A 22,136-nucleotide genomic window follows, 5' to 3' on the forward strand; every position below is an offset into this window, starting at 1 on the left:
GTCAGGTACCAGGTTATGTCTCATTATTTTCCTCTCCAGACTAATTGTTATGGGTTGAATTGTGCCACCCCCAAAAAACAAAACCTGTTGTCGCATCGATTCCAACTCATAGTGACCCTATAGGACAGAGTAGAACTGCCCCGTAGGATTTCCAAGGAGTGGCTGGTGAATATGAACTGCCGACCTTTTGGTTAGCAGCCAAACTCTTAACCATTCAGCCACTAGGGCTTCCACCCAAAAAGATATGTTGAAATTCCAACCACCAGTACTTGTGAACGTAACCTTGTTTGGAAATAGAGTCTCTGAAGATGTTTTCAGTTAACATGAGGTCATACTGGAGTAGGGTGGGTCCTAATCTAATCTGAGTGGAGTCCTTGTAAAAGAGGAGAGCAGACACAGAGACACATGCAGAAGGGAACACCACGCGAAGATGGAGGCAGAGATATTGAAGTTATGTTGCCATAAGGCAAGGATCGCTTGGGGTTTCCAGAAGCTAGAAGAGACAAGAAAGGATCTTCCTCAACAGCCTTTAGAGAGAGAACTTGGATGGCCCTGCTGACACCTTGATTTCCGACTTTTGGCCTCTAGAACTATGAGACAAAAAATTTTGTCATTTTAAGCCTCCTACTCTGTGGTACTTTGTTAGAGCAGGCCTAGGAAGCTAATACATTAGTGAATTATTTTTTAGAGAAATTTCCTGTCTTCTCTTTCCAGGCCTATACAACCAAAATAACATTTTCTATCATGGAGCCCTAGTGGCGTAGTGGTTAAGAGTTCAGCTGTGAACCAAGGGCTCGGCAGGTCGAATTCAACAGCTGTTCCTCAGAAACTCTATGGGGCAGTTCTACTCTGTCCTATAGGGTCGCTATGAGTCAGAATCGACTAGATGGTAACGGGCTTTGTTTTTTTTGTGGTTTATTTTTTTTTTCAAGTCCCTGGGTAGTGCAAATGGCTAATGGGCTTGGCTGCTAATCAAGAGGTTAGTGGTTGAAGTGGATCCAAAGGTTCCTCGGAAGAAAGGCCGGGTGATTTACTTTTGAAAAATCAGCCATTGAATATCCTACGCAGCTCAGTTCTACTCTGACAGGAGTCAGAGTCAACGCAGTAGCAATTGGTATCATGATCCTGTTCAAAAACTGTCAATAGTTCCTGTTATGGATTGAATTGAGTCCCCCCAAAATATGTGATGTAAATCCTAACCCCTACATGTATAAAGAGCCCTGGTGGTGCTGTGGTTAAGAGCTTGGCTGCTAATCGAAAGGTCACTGTTCAAACCCACCAGCTGCTCCTTGGGAGAAAGATGTGACATTCTGCTTCCATAAAGATTCATAGCCTTGAAAACCCTACGGGGCAGTTCTACTCTGTCCTACAGGGTCGCTACAACTCGGAATCAACTCAACAGCAGTGGGTTTGAGTTTTTTTGGATACCTTTAAAGTTTTTTCTATGGGAATAGAGTTTTTCCTTATCATACTAATGAAGCTGTATCAGTGTAGGGTGTGTCTTAAGCGAATCACTTCTGAGATATTAAAAAAAACAGATTAGGCTCAGAAGCAAGCAGGCACAGGTGGGGGAAAATAGATGCCACACCACATGAAGATTGCCAAGGAACTGAGGGACGGAAGCTGAAAAGAGACAAAGACAATCCTCCAGAGCCAAGAGAAAGGGGGCCTTCCCCTACAGCTGGCACCCTGGATTTGGGCTCATAGTCAGTGGCCTCACTGGGTTTGGTGTCACTCAGTGCGGTAACTCATGGTGTCATTCTGCCATGGACCTCCTCCTATACCAGACCATATAAAATCTTTAGCAATGTTTTTTGTACTGTTACTCGTAAATCATAATTACTGTATATCATTCCTTTGTTTCCTTTAATTACTACTTCATTCTCAAAAGAAGTTATTGATATAGGTTCACAAATACTAATTACCATGATACTATAGCTAAAACACCAGAAAATTTGACAAAATCAGTTACTATAAAAACAACAGCAGCAATGAAAACAACAGCTGGTGTTTGTAGTGCGCAGACGAAACCACGTGATTCGAAGCATCATTGTAATTAATGTGAGCTCTGACCCAGGGCATTAGAGGGTTCAGAAAGTAAATTACCATAGAGTTGTAGCCTTGTAGGTATGTAAGCTGGTCTTAAGAAAAATGTTTTTGTTGCTATGACTAACTACAGGGATATTTTTATAAAAAATGATAAATTTCTGCTGAAACATAGCATAAAAATTTTATAGACAGACATTTTGGTGTCACTCCCTCTGACAGTGTCACCTGGTGTGCTCTGCACACCCCTCACCTCCCTCATGACACCAGTACTTCTAGTCTCCTAAACTGTGAGAAAATAAATTTGTTTGTTATAGCCACCCACTTGTGGTATTTCTGTTTCAGCAGCACTAGGAAACTAAGACAGTCCCTTATTTCCTACTACTTAGAGTTTGAACATTTCAGGCTAAGATTGGAGGCCTCCACCCACCGGGACCTACCTACCTTCCGGGAAGTGGTTCCCATAACTCCCGTTCCAGTCTCTCCACCAAAGCTAAGCCCACTGACTGTCCTTCGTACTCGTCCCATGTGTTATTGCCTCTTGCCTTCTGCCCCCAATGCTTCCTTCGTCTTGAGTGTCCTTCCTTCACTGTATACTCATACTGTCTTACTTTGGCTGGAGGGCTCAACTCGGCTTCCACCAGGAACTATTCTCTGATTCGCAGTACTAGAAGCGGCCTCCTTCTTCTGTACATCTACAGAACATTGTTCATCCTTCTCTTAGGACATTTTTCACAGACTTTCTTGCACTGTGGTTATTTTTATATCTCCTCATCTTCCTGCTATATTATAAACCTAGGCGCAGGATCTGTGCCTTATCCGTCTTTATACTCCATTGCAAAATTTATTCAGCTAAAGCAAGTGCTCAATGAATGTTGAAGTGAATGCTGAAAAAGGGCAAATCATATGAGAACGGGTGCTCTGGGGTTTCCTGTGAACCTGCACAAATTGGCTCTCATGGATATATTATTTTCTGCACCCTGGAACATAAATGGTCTAAATACATATATATTTCATCCATTCATCCATCTGTCCATTTTTATTCATTTATTCAATATAAAAGCATTGCATACCAGCCATATGCAAGGTGTGTGCATGATAAGGACAGCTCTGGGGTTTATCAGGATCTGCATTCATTGACCGATGATTATGTCATTTTGTTCCCCTTCTTTTCAGACAAAGGGAAGCAAAGAACCACTTCACATCACCACGTTAGCCAAAAGCAATGTGTCACAGGAATGACCTTCATTTAATTTGTGATTCATGAAGTCTAAGAAGGTTCTTGAGTGGTGCAAATAGTTTGCACTCAAGTACTAACCTAAAGGTTGGCAGTTTGAACCCGCTCAGCAGTGCTGGGGAAGAAAAGCCTAGTGGTCTGCTTCTATAAAAATCAAAGCCAAGAAAACCCTATGGAGCAATTCTGCTCTGTAACACATAGGGTCACCATGAGTCAGAATCGATGGCAACGGGATTCGGTTTTGTTTTGTTTTCTGGGCTCTTTTAATGAGGAGAGCCCTGAGGTGCAAGTTCGATACCTACAGAGTGTATTGGCTTTTAAGGGATTCATCTTCATGTCTGTTTGTTTGGAAATTTTGTGTTAAGAAGATATCAATTATATTTTCCCCTCTTTTCTCTCTTGTCTGCCAATTATTTTCCTGTCATTCATTCAATGAAGGGTTTCAAGTCCACTTTTTGAAGTTGGAAGTACACTTGGATGAAAATTGAAAATCAGTGCTTTCCTCCTAACGGTATTAACGAAAAAGAAAAAAACAAAAAGCCTCCAATTTTGTAATTACAATATATATATGGGAAATGGCCACACATACACATTTTAAAAGGTAGATTGGTTTTGGTTAAGTTTGTTTCAAAATAATCAGGCAGTATTTTATTCTTTTTAAAGTTGTTTATATAAAATAATCAGTTTTTTAATGTTGTACAAAATATGAATGCATTAGTCTTAATGCCCAGCAGCTAAAGTGTTAGATGGCCACCCTTCTCTTCTTTATCCAAATATTGGGGTTAGGGGGCACATAGGCCTGTCTCTTGCTTCCTAAGGACCCATTACCCACTTCTCTGCACGCGCCTTTGGAGACCCAGTCATTCTCTGTCTCCTTTGGCCAAGGAGGGCCAGGAGCCTCCTGGGTCCTTCCAGACTTCTTTGCAATCCAGCCTGATAAAGTGAATTCATTTCTTTCATAGACTGGGCGCTTGGCAGGCTCTCTTTCTCCTTGCCTCTGCCTCCCTTTTTTCTGCCTTCCCCATCTCCCTCTGTTTTCCCTTACAGCCCATCTGCCCCTCCTCTCCTCCATCCGTCTCTCCTCTCTGCTTCCCTTTATTTTCACTCCTACCCCTGTAGCTTTGCTCTCCCTCCTCCCGCTCCCCCTTAGCTTGTCTGTATTTGGAGCTCCCGGAAGCTGCCGGCGACTCTCCCCTGGAGCAGCGTGACTGACACCGACTCCTATTAAGGGGGAGGAGGAGAAGGGCAGGAGAAGGGGGAGGGAACGCGGGAGGAGGGTGCAAGTGGCCTAACACGGATTTTCATTGCCGAGGACAAGACCCCAGGTCACCGCAGCAGGTAATCCGGGAGCTGTCTGTGCCCGGCGAGGGTGGAGATGGCCGAGGGTGCAGGTGCGGGGGGGCATCTCGCGGCTGGTGCTCGGAAGTTGCGCCGAATGGGTGTGGTGGGGAAGGGGCCCCGGACGCGGAGGAGCGCCGGGCATAAAGGCGGCGCGGGGACCGGGGACCTGCGCTGGGGCGCGAGCGCGGTGAGCGGGGGATTCGCGGGGTACGCGGGCCGAGGGCGGCGGCTGCATCTGGGTCAGCTCAGTGACGGCGGTGCACCCTGCCCCCGCCGCCTCTCCGCCGCTCCTGGGGGCCCCAACTGGCTGGAAGGCGGGTGCTGGCGCGGAGGCGGGCTCGGCGCTGGGCCGACTGCCGCGGGCTAGCCAGCGAGCGCTGCCCCGTGCCAGGGGGACCGAACTTTCGGGGTCCTCGCCCGCTCTACTCAGAGCCTCAAGAGGTGGGGGTTGGGTGTCGTTTGGCTGGATCTGACCTTAGCAACCTCGGTCAGAAAGTGCTGGAAAGAAACGGACCCTGCTTGGCTCCTGAGCAGAATCTGACTTGAGGCGATGAGTCACTTTTAAAAAATGAAAAGGCAACTGAGGTACTGAGGGACGGCTCCAAAAAAAAAAAAAAAAACTACTGCATCCTACAGCTGGATCTTAACTGCTTTGGGAAGAGATGGTTAGTGGATGCAGCCGCGTTATCATCACTTTTAAGGCTAATGATCATACGTACAGATGGCCCTTTCTTTATTCTCACCAGCGTGGTGTCCCAGCAAATATGCAGCAAGTTTTGGCGATATTTGAACTGCTCATTCTTTAAAATGAGTAAATATGGATGACTGCATTTAGAATATTCAACAGGGATTAGATACAGCCAGAACAGAGATGAGGGTCTAGCAAAAAGATCAAGAGCCTTTGGGTATTGAGTCATGTGAATGCAAAAACCTGTGGGGCTTATGCATCATAGTTTACCAAAACTGTTCGCAGAGATACTATTTCTTTATTGCTAATATAAATTTATTTTAATTTAAAAAACATTCCATAGAATTCTTCATAAAATATCCAAGCCCAGTTAAAGTAAAATTAAAACAGTAGGGTGATCCTGGGGTAAATTGTTCTTATTGTTAGTAATAGAGTCTAATTAGACTGTAAGCGAATTGAGGGCAAGGATGGGTTTTTTGGTTGTTCCTACAGCACCAAACAGTATATGATTAGTCATAGCATGTAATGAGTAGGCAATACACGTTTGTGAAAATAATTCAATAGCTTGAGTGTAGCTTTGTGAAGATACTGCACATTTGGCAAGAAAAGACTACTTCTCCCTGAATTCCCAAATATAAACATCCTTAATAAAATTAGAATAAAGATGTCATGTGTCAAAGAAGAAAATCTTGTACTCTGATAGGAGAAAGAACAAAGTGTTTTATTGAGGAATAGCAACTCAAGTTGGGCAGCACATAGTGAAAGTGTTCCACTGTTCTGAAAAAGGGCAGAGTTTTTGTACACAGGGTTCAATCTGACCAATACCACAGACATTTAAAAAAAAAAAAAAAAACTTTGTTTATTTGGTTAATCTATTTTCTGACAAACATTTCTTGATAACAGTTTGGGTAAAGCAATTAAGCAATTTCAAGATCATGTTTTTTACATACTTTCTGGAACATTCTTTATACAAATTTTCCCAGAACAACCCCTTCTCCTTCATCCCCTCCTTTGCCCAAGAGGTTCATGTTAACCCTTTATTGAGAGCCTGTTCAGAATGCCTCTATGTTTGAATTTTTGTTAGCATGTTTCCCCCTTTTGATCAAGCTTCCACTAGGGGGCACTGATCACTCACAATTGAGTATCTTTTCTTCTGCAAGGACTTTGCTTTCTCAGAAAGCTTTGGTCAATAAAATTATTTTCTTCACCTTGCTGAGCTAATAGGCCTCATCTTCAGGGTGAGTAGATCCTTCTTTGGGTTATGGCAGCAGGCAAGACCAAATGGGAGGAAAGAACAACAAAAGGTCAACGCAAAACACCCTGGGAAACAAGGTGTGTCCTCTTCATTAGTCTAAATGCTGGTGAGGTTTTTAAGAATAGAACTCAAAGTAAAAGGAAGTACACACATAAAAAAAAAAATATCATGTGGTAAAAAGTAAAATTCGGGTATAGGATCAGTTTTCTTCTAAGGACTCAGCTTCCTTGAAATACATAACTCTTTGCATAGCTAGTGGAGTTTCATTTTGGTTGCAGGTATTCAATAAGCATTTCATACAATATGTGATTAATCCTACAAAGATCAGTAAAGAAAATAAAAGAATTAAGCCAGTTTGTAATATGGAATGCAACCAGGAACCAATACCATTTGGTGACCTACTAAAGATATCTGGAAAAGGAGAGTCAGGCATAGGAGGTATCAAATGCAGCCAAGTAGCTTTTTGAATAATTTTCCTGATGTCTTATTCTGCTTCTCCAGTGGTGGTTATCCAAGCACAACAGGAGGTGTTAGCAATAGCACAGACCCCTCATTGCTGAGCTAGAAGGAAATCAAGAACTATTCTATCATCTAGTACCACCTTAACAAGAGATTCTAAAGATCTTTGTTGAGCAGCCATTCCGTTTCCAAAGTCATCTGCAATCTCTTCCAAATGGGAAATGATTTTATCGTAGAACAAGTCAGTCTTCATTTCACAGTGTGAGTTAGGTTGAATCATGGTACCTGAGATTGAGCTAACAATCCAGGGGGTTGTCATAGCCTAACACATATGAGCTGCTTAAAGATAATGTTGAAATTCATAGTAGCACTGGGGACAGTGCTTTTGATAGATATAGGAAATGCTAATGGATTTGAATTTTCATGCCCAGAAGGCAGTTGGAGATGACATATCCAATATCTACTGATTGGGCTAATGTAAGAAATGCATTCTTTTCCCATGTGGTGGGAGATGCCACTGAAAAGAGAATGATAAAAGCTAAATGGACCTTCATGTTGGATAAAATTACCAAGGAAAAAAACCACAAGCATGAAGCAAAGTTAATATCGTAAGAATAGCTACGATTATAAAGCAAAGTTCACAAAATTCAGCAAGATTCATGGAGTCTTGTTCCATGATCTTGGGATCAGCTGTCTACCTCAGATGTCATCTGCTTTTGTCCACTAGGGTGCTGCAAAGTGATTTTTAGCCCTCCAGGGGGTTGACAAGTCCACAGTAGTGTCAGCCTTCTTTAGTTGTGACAGATAGATCCAAGTTTTAACTTCATGTAATTTGGCAGTACATGGATCAGCAAGGAAAACTAGATGCAGCCCTTTCCGTCAAGGTTCTAGTGAGTCTTTTAATAGATATCTTTTCCAACATACATAGTCTTCTGGGGCAATGTTAGTCAGATTTTGGGATTCTAACTTTTCGTCACCGGAGGCTTCTTTAACCTGTTAAAAAATATTCTTTAGAGTATTGGATTAAAGACCAACAGTATTTTAATAATTCAGGTTGAACAATGTTAGAGTTAGTATAGGCAACATGAGGGAGGGCCACCATGAGGTGAGGGTAACTAGCAGGTAAAAGGAGTCCAGGCATGAGATGTGATGTGGTGGGAGGGGCCAGGAGAATGAGCAGATGTGGGTAATGACGTGGTAGGGGGTCAGGAGAAAGCCCAAGTACAGGGTGTGAGGAGGTGGGAGGGGTTAGAGGAATTTCCAAGTGTGAGTAAAAAGTAGATGGGGAGGGGCATCAGGATGCAGCCTAGGTGTAAGTAATGAGGAGATGGGTGGGAGGGTCTTCCAGTAATTATATGGGTGAAGTTTATGGGATCCAAATGGGGAAGATCTTAAGTTCAAAGGACTAAAAGAAGAACCTTAATCCAGGATAAATTTAGGGCCTCATAAAACTTGGTTAATTGAGTTTTTATTATACCATTAGTCCTTTCCACTAGGTGAGAAGCTTAGGGGTGGTAGAGGCAATGTAATCTCTGAAACATGGGGAAGAGTTGACATATTTCTTGAATGACTTGACCAGTGAAATGGGTCCCTCTGTCACTACAAAGGGGCTGTGGTGGCATAGTGGTTAAGTATTTGGATGCTAACCAAAAGGTAGGCAGTTTGAATCCACCAGCTGCTCCTTGGAAACCCTGTGGGGCAGATCTACTCTGTCCTATAGGGTCGCTGTGAATTGTAATAGACTTGACGGCAAGAGTTTTTTTTCTTTTAATCACTACAAAGAGTCTTTGGTGCTCCCAAGGTAGGGATGATGTTTTCAAGAAGTTTCATAGCCACAGAGTCCACAGTTGCATGGTGGCAGGGTAAAACCTCCACCCAATGTGAAAATCTACAAGTCATCACTCCTGTTGCCTTCGAGTTGATTCCGACCCATAGCGACCCCAAATCATCACTAATATGTATTTATTTCCGTTGGAGGAAAGGAGCAGAATGAAATCCAGCTGCCATTCAAGCATAGGCCCAGAGGGCAAGGGGTATTGTCCAGGTAGGACTTGAAGATGCTTTCAGGGATTGTGGCAAGAGTAAATGAGGCAGTGGGAGGCAACATGTTCAGCAGCTTCAAAAAATTTTTTCCCATCTTCAGTTTGGGGTACTCCTTTTGGTTGGTGAGCTTGTATTTTTAATACAGCAATTTCAGAGGGGAGTAGCAGAGTATCTAAAAGGTCCACCACTAAAGTTTCATTTTTTATGGCAGTTGCAGAAGAAGTTAAAAATCTTTGTTACCGTAACATGTCAAAATCATATACAACCCCAAAACAAGAATCAGTGTAAATATTAATAGACTTTGCTGAAATAAGCTTACAACCTCTAGTAAGGGCAGTTAATTCAGCTCGCTGGGCAGAAGTAGCTTCAGGAAGTTTGACTCTCAAGAACTTTAGTAAAAGTTGTGATGGCATGTCCAGCCTGGTAGTGACAGCCAGCAGAATTTGATTAAGTAGGAACTGTCCACAAACAAAACTAAATCAGGAATAGTTAAAGGGGTCTCTCTTAAATGTTTTTGAGGAGTCAAAAGTTGTTCAGTTGAATTCAGACAGTTATGCATAGGGTAATTATCCTCAGTTTTGGGGAGAAGGATGGCTGGACTTAAACAAGTCACAGAATATAGTCTAACGTTAGATGCAGCCAGAAGGAGAACTTCATAAGAAGTGAACCACCTGGCATAAAGATGTTGAGTCAAAGCAGAATTAAGTGTGGCAGATACAGCCTGGGGCACATAAACATCTAAAAAAAATTCCAGCACTGTATTTACAATGATTTCCACTAATTTGGCTGTAGTAGCTGCAGCCTGTTTTTTAGCTGCAGCCTGGAAACGAGGAGAGTATCCTTTAGCTACAGGGTCAAGCTGCAGGCTGTAATAACTTACAGGTTTTTGATACCCTTCATGTTTCTGGGTCAATGCACCTAAAAAGTTTCCAGATACTTCATATACTAATAAACAAAAAAAATCTAGATGATAGTTTGTAAAATCTACAGCGGGTGTTTCTGTTAAAGCCCCTTTTAATTTATCTATAGCCTCATCCTCTGGTGAAATTTGGAATGAATCTGGCTTAGAGACCTTTAAATATTTATATAAGGGTTTGGCCAACAAAGAAAAACTAGGGATCTAAGTCCTACAATAGCCACAAAGCCCTAAAAGCCCTTGTAGTTGTTTCTTTGTTCTGGGTAGAGAGAGCAAAAATGGCTTCCTTTCATTCAGGGTAGATAGAGGTACCTTCTGCAGAGACTTTGGCCCAAATATTTGACAGAAGGTCAGAACAATTGTATTTTCTCTTTGGAAATTTTTGTCCACCGGCATCCAAATGCCTTAACAAAAGTACATTATTGTCAATTTAAGCCCACTGGGAGGTTGAAAATACTAATAAATCATTGACATATTGTAGCAACTTGGATTTGTACATAAACTGCAAAGGCAGCAAGTCTGCATGGTGAATTTGGTAAAAATAAATGGGCAATTAAGTAAATCCCTGGGGCATTACAGTTCAGGTAAATTGTTTACTTTCCCAGGTGAAAGCAAACAAATATTGGCTTTCAGAATGCACAGGAATACTAAAGAAAAAAAACACTGCAAACATCAACAACTGTAAAATGGGTGACATTTGGAGGAATATTGGAAAGCCGTAAATAAGGGTATGGGGCTACTGGAAATGTAGGAATAACAATGTGGTTAATAGCACATGAATCCTGAACAGACCTCCAGTCCCCTATTGTTTGATTTCTTCACAGGAAGAACAAAGGTATTGCAAGGGCTGGTGCAGGGGACAATCCAGCCTTTAGAAAGGAAATCTTGTATAATGGGAGCTAGCCGCTCCTTTGCTTCTCATTTAAGGAGATACTGAGGAGTCTTTGGCAAGAGTTTAGATGTATTGGAATCTTGATTGGTTTTGCTGTCAAAACTTGGCCCACATCAGTAGATGTGGTGGCCCATAAAGTTTCAGGAGTTAATGAAAGAATATCAGGAGGAAGAGGGCTAGATTGAGTTGAATCATCATTGTGCATGACCAGCAGTTGCAAGCATCAAGCAGTCTCCTCCTTTTGTATCGGTTCTAATTCAAAACCTGTGTCAGTAAATTTTGGGACATCAGTGGTTAAGAGCTCAACTGCTAACCATAAAGTCGGCAGTTCAAATCCACCAGTGGCTCCTTGGAAATCCTATGGGGCAGTTCTACTCTGTCCTGTAGGGTTGCTATGAGTCAGAATCAACTCAATGGCAGTGGGTTTGAGTTTGGGAAAACTTAATAATATTTCCCCCTTTTCAGTAAACTGCAAATGACAGTTCTATTTAAACAAAAGATCTTGGCCCAGCAAATTGACAAGGGTATCAGGACTAAGCAAAAAAATGTATAAGTCTTCACTAGGAATGAGAGATATGGAAATGGGTTGATAATTAGTGTTTGCTCTTGATTGATAACCCCCACTGCCTTAGAGGTTTTTGTACTCCGGGGCAGGGGCTTTTGCAATAAAGTGGGGTTAATAGCAAAAAGGGTGACTCCAGTGTCAATAAAGAATTGTCAAGGTTCTCCATTATTGTTTACAATAGTTTCCCCTTGTGAATTAAATGCCACCATAAGAAAAGTGTCTGTTGTGTCCCTGGAGCCCCTTCATTCCATATCAGGTTGAAGGACATCTTTTTGGGAAGTTTCATTTTGTTTTTTACTTTATAAAATTCATTTTTCCAATGACCAGGTTTCATACAGTAGTGGCAGATGCCAACTTTGGGGCCACTAGAAGATTTGGCATTCTTCTTTTGATTTGGGGACTGTAATGGTTACAACTGGAGGGTTATCAATTTATTAGCTTTTTTGTCCCTTTCAGCCTCAAGAGTCTGAGAAAGTTTATAAGCCAAATTAGTCAATTCCACAAAGGGGGCCATTTTCCATTCCAATCGATGCCTCTTAACCAAGGCTGAGGTTTCAGGTTTTAATCCAGATATGAAAACAGCATTAAAAACTCCAGTTGCATCTGGAGCAGAAAAGATAATACCAGAGTGTTCAGAAAATTTTTGAAGTAGCCTGGTTTGATAATCATAAACATTCTCATCTTTATTCTGTTTACAAGAATGAATTTTTGTCCAATCAATTACTGGGGGGAAGGCCTTAGGAAAAGCCTCAAGTAATCTCTTACTCATTGTTCAAGCATCCTCAAGCAGCTCAGCAGCTGTCTTATCTATATTTAGAGCTAAATTCTTCTGAGGATCTTCCCATTCATCATGTTCTAACCATAGCGAGCTTCTCTAGGCCTAGTTATCATATGGACTAGTTGTAAAATATCTGGGAGCCCAGAGTGGTAAACTTCAATAACAATTTTAAATTCCTCAGCAAATTTTTAAGGGTCTTCATGTAATTTTGAAAAACCCTTCACAATGCTAAGCAATTTTGAGTGAGTCTAGGGGAAAAGGTAACACAGGGAGAGTCCTCAGCATCAGTAAGATGGATCCTAAAGTGCATTTCTGGTAAAAGTTTCTTAGTAGGTTTCTCAGGGTAAAAAGGAAACTCAAAATGTTATCAGAGGAATAGGAGGGTAAGAAGGGGTATAAAGGAGAGACAGGCAGCAAAGGGGCAGATGGAACAGGAGCAGAGTTCTGATATTGCAGCTCCTTATTTTGTTTTGTTAATTTGGAAACAGTATCCTGCAGGAAAGCAATTTTGCTATCTTGAAGTCTTTTGGAGGCCTCTAAATACCAATCAATGTAGGCATCGTATTGAGGTTGTTTAATCCAATTCACTGCACAGAAAAGCTAATATGGATAAATTAAAAGAACTCCAAAGTGGCCACTGATTTTCCAAACTATCTTTAGTGAGGTCATCCCATCCAGGCAAGAATGCACACGTTAAAGGTCCAAAATGTTTGTTCATATAGTAGGCAGAAGTTTTGGAGGAAGGTTCTGATTTGCCCTTTTCTTCTTCTGAAAGATAGTAAAAACTTACTTGCAAGAACAAAAACAAATCCTTCAATGAAACTCAAAGAGCTACAACACAAGGGAGCAGAGCTCGGATTCGAGAGGTTATTTACCTTGAGATGACTCCCAAGAGTCCACAGAGATGGAGAGCCCAAACACCTTGGCTGGTACCTGAACCTGATTCCTCAACACCTCAGGGGTTGTTGGAAGCAATGCATATTTAAAATGCCTTTTCTGACACCAAATACGTCAAAGAAGAACATCTCATAGTCTGATAGGAGTAAAAACAAAGAGTTTTATTGAGGAATAGCAACTCAGCTTGGGCAGCACACAGTTAAACTACAAAGTGCTCTGCTGTTCTGAAAAAGGGCAGAATTTTTACACACAGGCTTCAGCATGACCAATACCACAGATATTTACAAAAAAAAAAAAAAAATTCTTCATTTGATTAATTTATTTTCTGACAAACATTTCTTGATAACAGTTTGGGTAAGTAATTTACGAGAACATTTTCGTTACATGCTTCCTGGAACATTCTTTGTACATATTTTCCCAGAACAGTCACTTCTCCTTCATCCCCTCCCTTGTTTCCCCACGAGTGGCTCATGTTAACCCTTTACTGAAAGCCTGCTCGGAACACCTCTATGCTTGAATTTTTGCTAGCACACGTGTAAATATCTATTAAGGATAAAGAGAAGGAGAAGTTGACTATGAGACATCATCAGGGTGATCTTGGTAAGAAGCAAAGAGGTTTCCACTCTTCATCATAGAAGTTGGAAGCAATTTAAGTTGTTGATATAGTGCAGGAAGTGGCAAACATTCCTGTAAAAGGCCAGATAGTATTTTCGGCTTTGCTGGCCATATGGTCACTTTAGTGACTACTCAACTCTGCCATGGTAGCTTGAAAGTAACCATAGAAAATACCAACGAATGGGTGGTTGGGTTTCACTTTATTTATGGACACTGGAATTTGAATTTCATGTACTTTTTGCCAGTGATGAAATACTATTCTTCTTTTGATTTTTTTTCAACTATTTAAAAATATAAAAACCATTCTCAGTATCAGTGCCTTAGAAAATTAGCACCTACCTTGTTGTAAAGAGGCTCCAGGGAGTGAAAACAGTTAAAGACTCAACTACTAGGTGAAAGGTTGGCGGTTCAAACCCAACCAAAGGCATCTGGGAAAACAGGCTTCTGAAAGGTCACAGCTTTGAAAACTTTTTGAAACAGTTCTACCCTGAAACATATGGGGTCACCATGAGTCAGAATCAACTCAGTGGCAACTAACAACAGTAGCAACCTTATTCTACGGTTTGGAGAGGAACCTTTTGAAAGGATTAATCCAGATTGTCTGGGTGCCTAGGTTATAAAAAAATACCCCTGAGTTAAGTACCCTTAAGAGTGACATTAACTTATTTTGGGCAGTATGGTGTTTTGTTTTGAATATTTTCTAGCAGATTTTTTATGCTTGTTGGTAGGTGCCTTCAAGTCAGCTCTGACTCATAGTGACCCTGTGTACAACAGAATGAAACATTGTCTGGTCCTGCACCTTCCTCGTGATCGTCGTTGTGCCTGAAGCCCATTGTTGCAGCCACTGTGTCAATCTATCTCATTGAGGGTTTTCCTTTTTTCCTGGTCCTCTGCTTTACCAAGCATGATGTCCTTCTCCAGGAACTGATTCCTCCTGATAACATGTCCAAAGTGTGTGAGATGAAGTCTCACCATCCTTGCTTCTAAGGAGCATTCTGGCTGTACTTCTTCTAAGACAGATTTGTTCATTCTTTTGGCAGTCCATGGTATATTCAATATTGTTTGCTAACACCGTAATTCAAAGGCACCAGTTCTTCTTCTGACTTCTTACTCATTGTCCAGCTTTCACATGCATATGAGGCAATTGAAAACACCATGGTCTGAGTCAGGCACAATCAATTATATACTAGTTTATAAGTAAAAAGAATGTGCTAAGTCTGTGTAAATTATAAACACTGTACTGATTTCAAATGAACACCTGTGAACTTGTCATCAGGTTTAGAAACTAGGGTTTAAGGACTAGATTGCTTCCTATACTGTTACATCTTTCTTTATGCTCTCCTCATATGCCATTCCGCGTATTCCTCCCAGTCCTGAATTTTGTGTTAATCATTCACTGATTTTATTGTAAAAGATTTTATGGCATACATATGTATTCCTAAATAACATACTGTTTAGGTTTGCTTGTTTTTTGTTTTTAAAAAGGGTATAGATAATCTTCTCATTTTTAAAAATTCAACATCAGGTTTTTAAGATGCATTCATACTGTTGTATGTAGCTATATATTAATAAAAATATTCTGCAATTTATTCATTGTTATCTATTGCTGACGGCTATTCGGATTGGTTCCTGTGTATTGCTGTTAGAGAGTGCTGTTTGAAGACTTTGTCCCTGTCTATTGATGCATATGTTCAAGAGTTCCTCTAGGTGTGGAATTGCCCAGTCGTGCAGTATGAGTGTTGGTATCATGTATTTTAATAGCCAAAAAAACATAGCTGATTCTCCTTCTTACTTATACATTGATGATATATATCTAGCTGATTCATTCCTCCAAACCAAGATAAAATTACTGGTTGGAGATTCTGATTTCTCACCCTATTTAAATTCTTATTTTAATATGTATTTTCTCATGTCTTAAGAAGTGTGTAAAAACTCTAATCTAAAACTTTACAGCTGAATACTACAGCAGGATCATTTAACCCAACCACTCATGAGCATCTTCATTCCCTCTTACATCGCTTGGGTTTAGAATGGGATGGAGGACAACTTTAACCATTAAGTCAAAGGGACATAACTTTAAGCAGGATGCATAAGTGGTTACTAAACTATACTATAAGGAGCCCCAGAGGTGCCTCAGTTAAGCACTTGGCTGCTAACCAAAAGTTGGCGGTTCAGATCTACCCAGTGGCTCCGTGGGAGAAAGATCTGGAGATCTGCTTCTGTAAAGATTACAGCCTAGACAATCCTATGGGGCAGTTCTACTGCGAGTCAGAGTTGACTCAACAGCACCTAACGACAATGAACTACACTGTAATTTTCCTCTTATTGTACATCCAGTATTTCCAATTGTGATTTAGTTTGGTTATTCTGGACGACAAGCTGATTGGAAATCTAGTGTTATATCCTCAAACAGTTTTTAGATCTACCCTTGGTTCAGGCAGCAAGCTTTGACAGTTCACCCAGGATATTTCTACCTGTAGTTAGAAGGGGCAGAAGCCCCCTAAGGTCAAAACAGGCCATGATAAGGTAACTTGTTTAACAAATTTATATATCTATGACTCGACAGCACTGGGTTTTAGGGTAATTCCATCTTATCTCATTTTATTTTTCTCTTTAGTAGACTCTTTAAGCACTTGACTGCTAATGGAAAGGTTGGCAGTTTGAACACACTAGTTGCTCCACAGGAGAAAGATGTGGCAGTCTGCTTCCATAAAGATTACAGCCTTAGAAACCCTATGAACACTTCTACTCTGTTCTGCAGGGTTGCTATGAGTCAGAATTGATTTGACTGCAGTGGGTTCTCACTTTTATTGAGAAATTATGTAACACAATTATTTCCCTTTCAGTATACAGTCTGATACAAGAAGGAGCATAGGAAGGTGCCTAAAACCAGAAGAACTTTTGACTGTTATGGATGGTGTTTTTATCTGCCCTGTTTAGCGTATTTGACATCTAATAATCCTGGCTTCTCAATAACTACTTAGCCAAATGGAGAGCCAAATGCAGTAATCCCAAATTCAGAAAATTTCACATCTATGTAATGAATGAGGTAACTTTTGAGGTTCCTGTTAGCTCCAGCTTCTCAGAATACAATGTAAAAGTCTGATCTAAAATCTTTCTTGTTTTGATAGGAGGAGGTGTTAAAGAGCAGGAGGGTTCTAGGAGTCTGAAAATAGAAGTGAGGTGGTCTGAATGGCAACATTGAAGAGGAGGATGGTTCTTGGAGAAGATAGATGCTGACAACACCAGAGGCAGGCCTTGTAGTACATAGACAACATTGGTTGTCTTATGTCCATGCTTGTGCAGAGTTGAATGAGACAATAACCTCTGTTACTTTGCATCAATCCACTTGGAAATCCAGTGAAATTCTGCCATCTTATTCCCTCTGTATTCTCCCTATATTGGGTGACTGTTATATGCCCAGCACAGTGAAAATCACTGGAGATGCAAGGATGAATATCGGTGAAGGAAGATGTAATGAAGCTGTTAGATGAATAATAGCCATCACAGGCTAATTTCCAAAATGTAAAGATAATTCATATCCCCACTTCATCATTCTGATACCAGCCACCCACTTGGCACTCTTTCTCTCTCTCTGACCCTAACCAACCATTGTTGGGTCTCCACAAATCAGGACTGTCCTTCCAGTCCCTGTCAAATAGGCAAAACCAGCCAGCCTCTCCGATGGTTCTCAAAGTCCCCAGTAGGTTCAATAGCTCTCTAGAGTAACTCACAAAATTCACGGAAACTATTACCCATACCTACAGTTCCTCATTTATTGTAACCAGAAAGGATGCAAGCATAGAGCTGCATCATTTAAGGTCTGCAAGTGTTCTGGCATGGGGCCGCCATTGTCCCCAGGGACGTGCCACACCCTGTGCAGTGCATAAATGTTCTCACCAATCCAGGAGGCCCCAAAAAGAGCACTCCAAGGTCTCAGGTCCCCTAGTCATTGGAACCTCAGTGAATATGCATGACTTGGGCCTTAATGCATAGTTATGATCCATCTAAGAAATGAATGTGCATGACCGTCTTAGGCCCCCTCCCTTCCTGAAGTTAGTTGCCTGGCAAAGAGCCTGTGAAGCCTCTACTTGCCTGGCTAATATGGGAGACAAAGGCATCTTGATTGCTTAGGCTATGTCCAGAAACCAGAGTCAAAGGACCACACAAACTTCTTGTCCCACAGCTGTGAACATAAAGCCTCAAAGGATCTCAAGTGGTTGTCATCATTGTTTCTCACCTTGTTTGTACTTAATTTTACTCAGAGAAGAATCACTGGGATTCTTAGGAGATAGATTGCTTTACTCCAAGGCGATAAGAAGCAGTCAAATTAAATCACACTAAAACCGTCCAATCAGATTTTTCCAGATCTGGGTAAAACAGGCTTCCAAGTTGTTATTAGCTGCCTTCAAGTCAGCTCCAATTCATGGTGACCCTGTGCGCAACAGAACAAAACATTGCCTGGTCCTGAGTTATTTTCATGATCATCGGCATGCTCGTTTTAAAAGTTTAAATTTTGATTCCTCCTCCATTTCCATTTCCTCTTTGCTTCTTAATACTGTCATGGTACCCTCTGGCTGTCCACTGTTGCTGCCACTGTGTATTTTGAGTGCCTTCCAACCTAGAGGGCTCATCTTCCAGCACTCTATCAGACAATATTCTGTTGTGATCCATAAGGTTTTTATTGATTAATTTTCTGAAGTAGATCACCAGGCCTTTCTTTCTAGTTTTAGTCTGGAACCTCTGATGAAACCTGTCCATCATGAGTGACCCCACTGGTATTTGAAATACCTGTGACATAGCATTCAGAATCATAGCAACATGCAAGTCGCCACAGTAGGACAAAGGACAGATAGGTGGTCGGACTTTCAAGTGATGGATACATATCTCAGACTGATCAGTCTCATATGTTGTTGGGGTGTCCCATTTTATTTAATCTGCTTAGAAGCTTATGTACCGCCCAGAGTGTGTAGGTGAAGGATAAGTGTAATTTAAGGGTGGTCTTTCCATCTAATGAACACAGGCCTGGTACTTTTACGTACCTCTCTCCAATGGGAGGAAGCCCATATATCTGGCCAGGTGAGTTAGTTGATGGAAAAGCCCATCCAGTTGGTTGCTTGGCATTAGGTAGATTAAACTATGACAGGCTTTCTCTTGGCACTCATGGGAGAAGCTATGGCTAGAGATTTTCAGTGGTACAGTGCAGGCCTACCAGTATTTAGGCAGAAAGTTTAAAAGTTTAATTTCTCCCTCATTTCCATTTCTTCTTTGCTTCTTAACACTCTCATGGTACCCTCTGGTTGTTCAAAGTTCAGTTTGTGTACTTTGTGGAAGTTTATGGACAAACTTTCATTGCCTCTTCTCCAGTCCTACTTCAGAATGGCCTCATCCTTCATTAGGATCCACTTCCCTCAATATCTGTTCTGAGGTTATCTAATTAAAGTTCTTCCATAATTCAAAACTTTAAAAAAGAGGTTTGTTGATGCAAATGATTCAAGTGTATAGAATTTGAGGTGGGGCTCATTTTTATGCCTCTCGCTTTAGGTCTTCAAACTGTGCACATTTACCATCTGTAAAAACTTCACAAAGGTATGTGCACACAGTTTGTTGGTTTATTTTTTTAATTTTATTTATTTTGCTGCTTTTTTGAGAATATACACAGCAAAACATACGCCAATTCAGCAGTTTCTACATGTACGATTGAATGGCACTGATTACGTTCTTCTAGTTGTGTAACCATTCTCACTCTCATTTTCTTAAGAAAACTGTCCGGTCAGATTTCTTAAGGGAGTTGTTCCTTTTCCATTAACATAAACTTACTGCCCCCTAAGGTTCCTTAATCTTTCTAGTTGCTATTCTCAATTTGATCCCATATAGACAGTTCTTAAAAAAGCATAATGCTCAAGGCAGACTTTTTTTTTTTTAACCAATTAAGCCAAACTGGTATTAGGTTTTAAGACTTCAGGGGATGTTTTTAGTTTAAGATTTAAAGGTTATCTCAGGGCAGTAGTTTCAGGGGTCCATCCAGCCTCCATGACTTTGGAAAGTCTGGAGTCCAAGAGAATTTGAAATTTTGTTCTACGTTTTCCCTTGTTTGATCAGGATTCTTCTACAGCCTCTTCGATCAAAATGTTCAGTAATGGTAGCCAGGCACCATCCAGTTCTTCCAGTGTCATAGCAAAGGAGGCAGTTGTTTGCGGAGACAGTTAGCAGCACATTCCATTTCTTCCTCCTATTCTTGACTCTCCTTCTTCCTCTGTTGCTCCAGGTGAATAGAGACCAATAGTTGTGTGCACAGGTGTTTTGATAAAATAACTTTCCAAACTGTCATCTTCCATATGTCCTCTTTCCTAAGACTGAGCTTCCTAAGAGCTGGCAGATAATGGAGATGTAGGTTCCCTTTCCCACCTTCTTTCCTATAATTGCCCTCTCTCACTTTATATAAGAAAGGCCTATATCTAGCTCTTCCTGAATCTCACTTAATCCCATTGCCCAAGGATATAAAAATTTCAAGGAGGAGGGAGTGGTGGGGGAGGAGGGTGGGGAAAATAGAGGGAGATTTTAGAATATCAGTGTGAAGGATGAGAAAGTGTATGATTTTAATGCCTGCACAGAGATCCTTTTGCAAATCATGTGTTTTCTAAACCTTTGTTTTTAAAAAAATAAGATAAATCTAATTACATGTAAACTGATGTTAAGAATAAATTTTAAAAGAAAATAAAAACATGACTCTCATACAAATGAAAAATGAACGTGTGCCAGAGATTTGATTTAATTTATTTAAAAATGAGAGGCAGAAAGGTCTATAGTTGGTTTGAAGGAGAATCCAAAAAGTAGACACACATAAGGAATGCTGAAGTGAATTCTCTTAATAGACTCAAATCTGGCTTCTAAAAATAGTGAGAGAAGGAAATAAATGAACTTCCACAGGATAAAATTAATTTCATATGTATGTTGTGGTTGTTAGTTGCTGTCGAGTTGGCTCCCACTCTCTTATGTATAACAGAATGAAATGTTGTCTGTGCCGTCTTCATGATTGTTGGCATGTTTAAGCCCATTGTTGGGCTATTGTGCAGCACCTTCCAACCTTGGGGCGTCATTTTCCAGCACTATATTGAATGGTATTCTGTTGCGATCTATAGGTTTTTACTAGCTAATTTTTAGAAGCAGATCTTCAGGCCTTCCTTCCTGGTCTGTCTTAGTCTGGAAGCTCTGCTGAAACATGTCCACCATGGGTGACCCTGCTGGTATTTGAAATACTGGTGGCATAGCTTCCTGCATCATAACAACACTGAAACCACCACAGTACAACAAACTGACAGATGTATGCTGATTCAGGTTTATAGACAACAATTTTTTGCTTTATTATCAGCTTTCTACAAGTTAATGTCTCTGTTTATTAAGTGGTGAAATAGCCTAGACAATGAATGAGATAACCCAGATACCTCTCAAAAGAGGATGATAGCTCATCACATTTTACTTATTTCATTTTAGGCAAATTGTCCCTGGGTGGTACCAATGTTTAACGCAGCTGGCTGCTAACCAAAAGATTGGAGGTTCAGTTCCACCCAGAGGCACCTTAGAAGAAAGGCCTTGTGATCTACCTCTGAAAAATCAGCTACTGAAAGCCCTGTGGAGCACGGTTCTACTGTGACGCACATGGGGTCATAATGAGTCAGATTCAACTCAACGACAACTGGTTATCTTTGCTTTACTCGTCTGTTTTGTTCTCCCCTTTGGAGGCACTCACTGTAAGGTATTTCGTGTGTATGTGCCTGTATGTGTGTAATAACCAGGCATATACCACTACTTCAATCTGTAAATGTGTGGCTTCCACCAAATTTGTAAAGTTTTTGGCCATTATTTCTTGAAATATGTTATCCACATCGATCTGTTTCTCCTTTCCTGGAAGTCCCACAACAGTAATGTTATCCCTGTTCATTTTTCTTTTTTCCAATCTTTATTCTATTTTTTCATATTGGATAATTTCTATGCCAAGTTCACTGACACTTTCCTCAGTCATCTCCATTCTTCTATGGAACCTATCCAATGAATTTTTTATTTCAGTTGCTCCATTTTTTAGTTCTAAAATTTTCACATTTTTTAGTTTGTATGTCTCTGCTGACAAGTTTTATCTTTCCTTTCATTTCAAGATTTTTTACCTTTATTTCCTGCAGCATAGTTATAATACCCTACCTACCCATTGCCATCAAGTCAGTTCCAACTCATAGCAACCCTCTAGGACAGAGTAGAACTGTCCCATATGGTTTCCAAGGCTGTAAATCTTTGCATAAGCAGACTGATACATCTTTCTTCCACAAAGCAGCTGGTGGATTTGAAACTCCAACCTTTCAGTAAGCATTGAGCACTCAACCACTGCACCACCAGGGTTCCTATATTTATG

At 40.8% G+C, this 22,136-nt stretch overlaps 1 protein-coding gene across 4 annotated transcripts in view; it reads left to right on the top strand.

The window, feature by feature from the left end:
- Positions 1-4,387: 4,387 nt before the first annotated feature.
- CAP2 (cyclase associated actin cytoskeleton regulatory protein 2) overlaps positions 4,388-22,136 on the top strand; it is a 209,245-nt gene continuing 191,496 nt past the window's right edge. The window contains exon 1 of one of the 4 annotated variants that reach the window (XM_049884528.1): positions 4,388-4,621. Coding sequence is in view for 2 of the 4 variants with exons in the window: in XM_049884518.1 (XP_049740475.1) it covers positions 21,403-21,488 (86 nt within the window). In the remaining 2 variants the exon portion in view is untranslated. Of the gene's footprint in view, positions 4,622-4,671; positions 4,812-21,196; positions 21,489-22,136 lie in introns of those variants that run through there. The other 3 variants (XM_049884538.1, XM_049884518.1, XM_049884544.1) reach the window with 3 other exon arrangements.

This window comes from Elephas maximus, chromosome 1 (assembly GCF_024166365.1).
Source record: "Elephas maximus indicus isolate mEleMax1 chromosome 1, mEleMax1 primary haplotype, whole genome shotgun sequence".
In the NCBI taxonomy this organism is placed as follows: domain Eukaryota; kingdom Metazoa; phylum Chordata; class Mammalia; order Proboscidea; family Elephantidae; genus Elephas; species Elephas maximus.